This window comes from Montipora capricornis, unplaced genomic scaffold, assembly GCF_036669925.1.
Source record: "Montipora capricornis isolate CH-2021 unplaced genomic scaffold, ASM3666992v2 scaffold_468, whole genome shotgun sequence".
Taxonomy (NCBI): domain Eukaryota; kingdom Metazoa; phylum Cnidaria; class Anthozoa; order Scleractinia; family Acroporidae; genus Montipora; species Montipora capricornis.
Genome location: NW_027180204.1, coordinates 192,501 through 195,000, shown reverse-complemented (window position 1 = coordinate 195,000; position 2,500 = coordinate 192,501). Strand labels below are relative to the sequence as shown.

The 2,500-nt window shown below is 40.6% G+C and overlaps 1 protein-coding gene across 2 annotated transcripts in view; it reads right to left on the bottom strand.

The window, feature by feature from the left end:
* LOC138036222 (bone morphogenetic protein 1-like) overlaps nt 1-2,384 on the bottom strand; it is a 28,107-nt gene extending 25,723 nt beyond the window's left edge. Inside the window, exon 1 of one of the 2 annotated variants that reach the window (XM_068882572.1) lies at nt 2,240-2,384. In XM_068882572.1, coding sequence (XP_068738673.1) covers nt 2,240-2,276 — 37 coding nt within the window. In that variant the 5' untranslated portion in view covers nt 2,277-2,384. The remainder of the gene's footprint in view (nt 1-2,239) is intronic. The other variant, XM_068882573.1, reaches the window with a different exon arrangement.
* Nucleotides 2,385-2,500: the final 116 nt, after the last annotated feature.

The window sequence follows — 2,500 nt, the reverse complement described above, 5'->3', positions numbered from 1 at the left end:
GAGAAAAAAGTCATTGGGAATTTGACTCAACTCAAGAGAAAATGAGGGGACAGAGAGGGAGGCTCAGGGCGTTGGCCGGGATATGTTATGTCCACGAAAGTTATTTTTAGACGAGCGGAAGTCTTTGTTCTAGCGGAAGTCTCTCTTCCGAGACGTCCGCATGCAGTCTTGCCTCGCTCTCAGGTTCTTAGTGAAAAGAGAAAATGACGGCGCACGTGGAAGGCTGATGAATATTTATTTTCTTTCAAACATCGGACCGAAGTTGGCCTGCATGCGGACGTCTCGGAAGACTTCCGCTCGTCTAAAAATAACTTTCGTGGACATGACATATCTCAAGGGCTGGAACGGGAGCCTTCCTCTCTGTCCCCTCATTTTCTCTTGCTCAACTATAATGCAAAACTTGAGGCATAATTTGCTATTGTTTTGTGCACCACTGAATATAGCCGTCTTATCACGTGATTGAAAACCATCTGTTGGCTTTCTAAGAATTGACCAATGCTAGTAAGGAGAGTGGCGGTTTTGACAGCTTAATTTTTGTGGTCTGCTTGATTGGTTTCGGTGAAGGGTTGACAGAATTTCCGTTCCTTATATAGATGCAGTAACAATATTCAATAGTTATGCTGTTTTAGAAGGCTATTATCCAAAAAGAGTTACAAGACCCAAAAACCAGCGTAATTGTAAGATGAGCCTAAAAACCGCCTCGGTTTGCAGACACCCAGAAATTCATGGTCCGCGAAATATGTCCAAAACGTTCCAGCATTTTCGAGAAATTTGCCCCTGGCTACGGAAGCCGTTGCGTTTTATGCATTAACACCAGGCATGTTTATTCCTCCATGTCTACTTACGACGTAACATTATTCGCATCTGCCGTTACGCACGGCCGCATTTTGTCTAATAAATACAACCTTGCTAAAATTGCGTTCATAACTGCGAGGATCATAGCTTCACTTGATTTCATATCCGCAGTTCAATATATCATTCATTTCATGTACTGTGTCATTTCGTTCATTAAGACAACCTGAGACAAAAGATTTTAATATATCAGCCCACTAAACATTCTCTGCTGGACTATAATATATTGGTTTCCATTCTTATTGCTGAGAAAAAAAAGCAATTTTCTGAAGCGGTAAAAAACCACGCATTCTGATTCTGTATAATTATGAATTATGATAAGCTATCTTGAAAATTTTCATGTATATCGTTAATCGCACGATTTTTCTCAGGTAAGTTGGAAAAATTAAGCCCTATGGGCTAGTGCATTTTTTTTTTCGTGATTACCACTACGAAAGTCACAGATTCCAATATTTAATTTTGCGTTGTGGTAACAATCATTGTTTCTGTTCTGCTGTGTTTCTATTTTACACCCTCAACTTCTAAACGTCAGTTTTATCTCGCATTTTCAAACCAGAACACGGCGAGTAAATCTTCAGAGCTGTCGATTTTGCAACCACGTCCTGACGAAACTACATTATTATATCCTCGCTGTATTTCCGCTAACAGAGACGTTGAGCGTACCATTTATTACAGCAAACGGCAAAAGAAAAATCTTAGTTCTCATCCTAACTTGACTTGCTCTAATGAGAGGTTGGCTGCTAGATAGCTCTTGATAACAAGAACGAAATGAGCGAAAATCAAACAAGTTCCTTTGATAATTAATAATACCAATTATAATAATAATAAGGAGAGGGGGAATCTGGAGTACCCGGAGAAAAACGTCTCGGAGCAGAGAAGAGAACCAACAAACTAAAACCCACATGATTTCGCCTAGTCTGGGAATCGACCCCAGACAACTGTCACTGGTGGAAAGCGAGTGCTGTCACCACTACGCTATGCATCCTTGCTCCATTTTTAGGTTAGATATTCTTTTGTGCTTTTGTGAAAAGCAGTAGCACCCCGTCTTTTGCCGTTTGCAGTTTCACCCAACCGCAATGCTTAATCTCCAATAGTTCACTAGTCTTAAGGTCTGTGAATCGTGTCGTCGATGTGTAGGAAGTTAAAAGGAAAGGGAACAATATCATTTCCTGTGGTCTTCGCCATTTTCTATAGTGTCATTAAAACGAAGACTGGAGATCAAATCATATTCATGAACATCGCTTTTCGATTATTTTCCTTTTTTTTTTGAGAATAACATTTTGCACTGACAAACGTGATTGAGAAATTGATAGAAAGCGTGTTTGCTTAACCTTATCCGAGCCGCTTTCTTTCTTTCACAAAAATGATAACAGCTACCATAGCTTACCAATTGATACGAATGCTATCCGCTCAATCCAGGCCATACTTTCAGATTATCTTTAGGCGTTCGAGCTTGTGTCACTTCTTGGACTCAGTAGAATAGCTTACTTCAGTTTCATGGTAGTGGTATTTTTCCTTTTACAGACGTTGCTACGCAACATTGAGACTGTAGGCATTGTGTCGCCTCACAGGCCCGTAGGGTGGATTCTCATTACACTTAAGCTTACTCCACGGTCACGTTCGCGCTAGAACCTTGCTTCCGCTTACC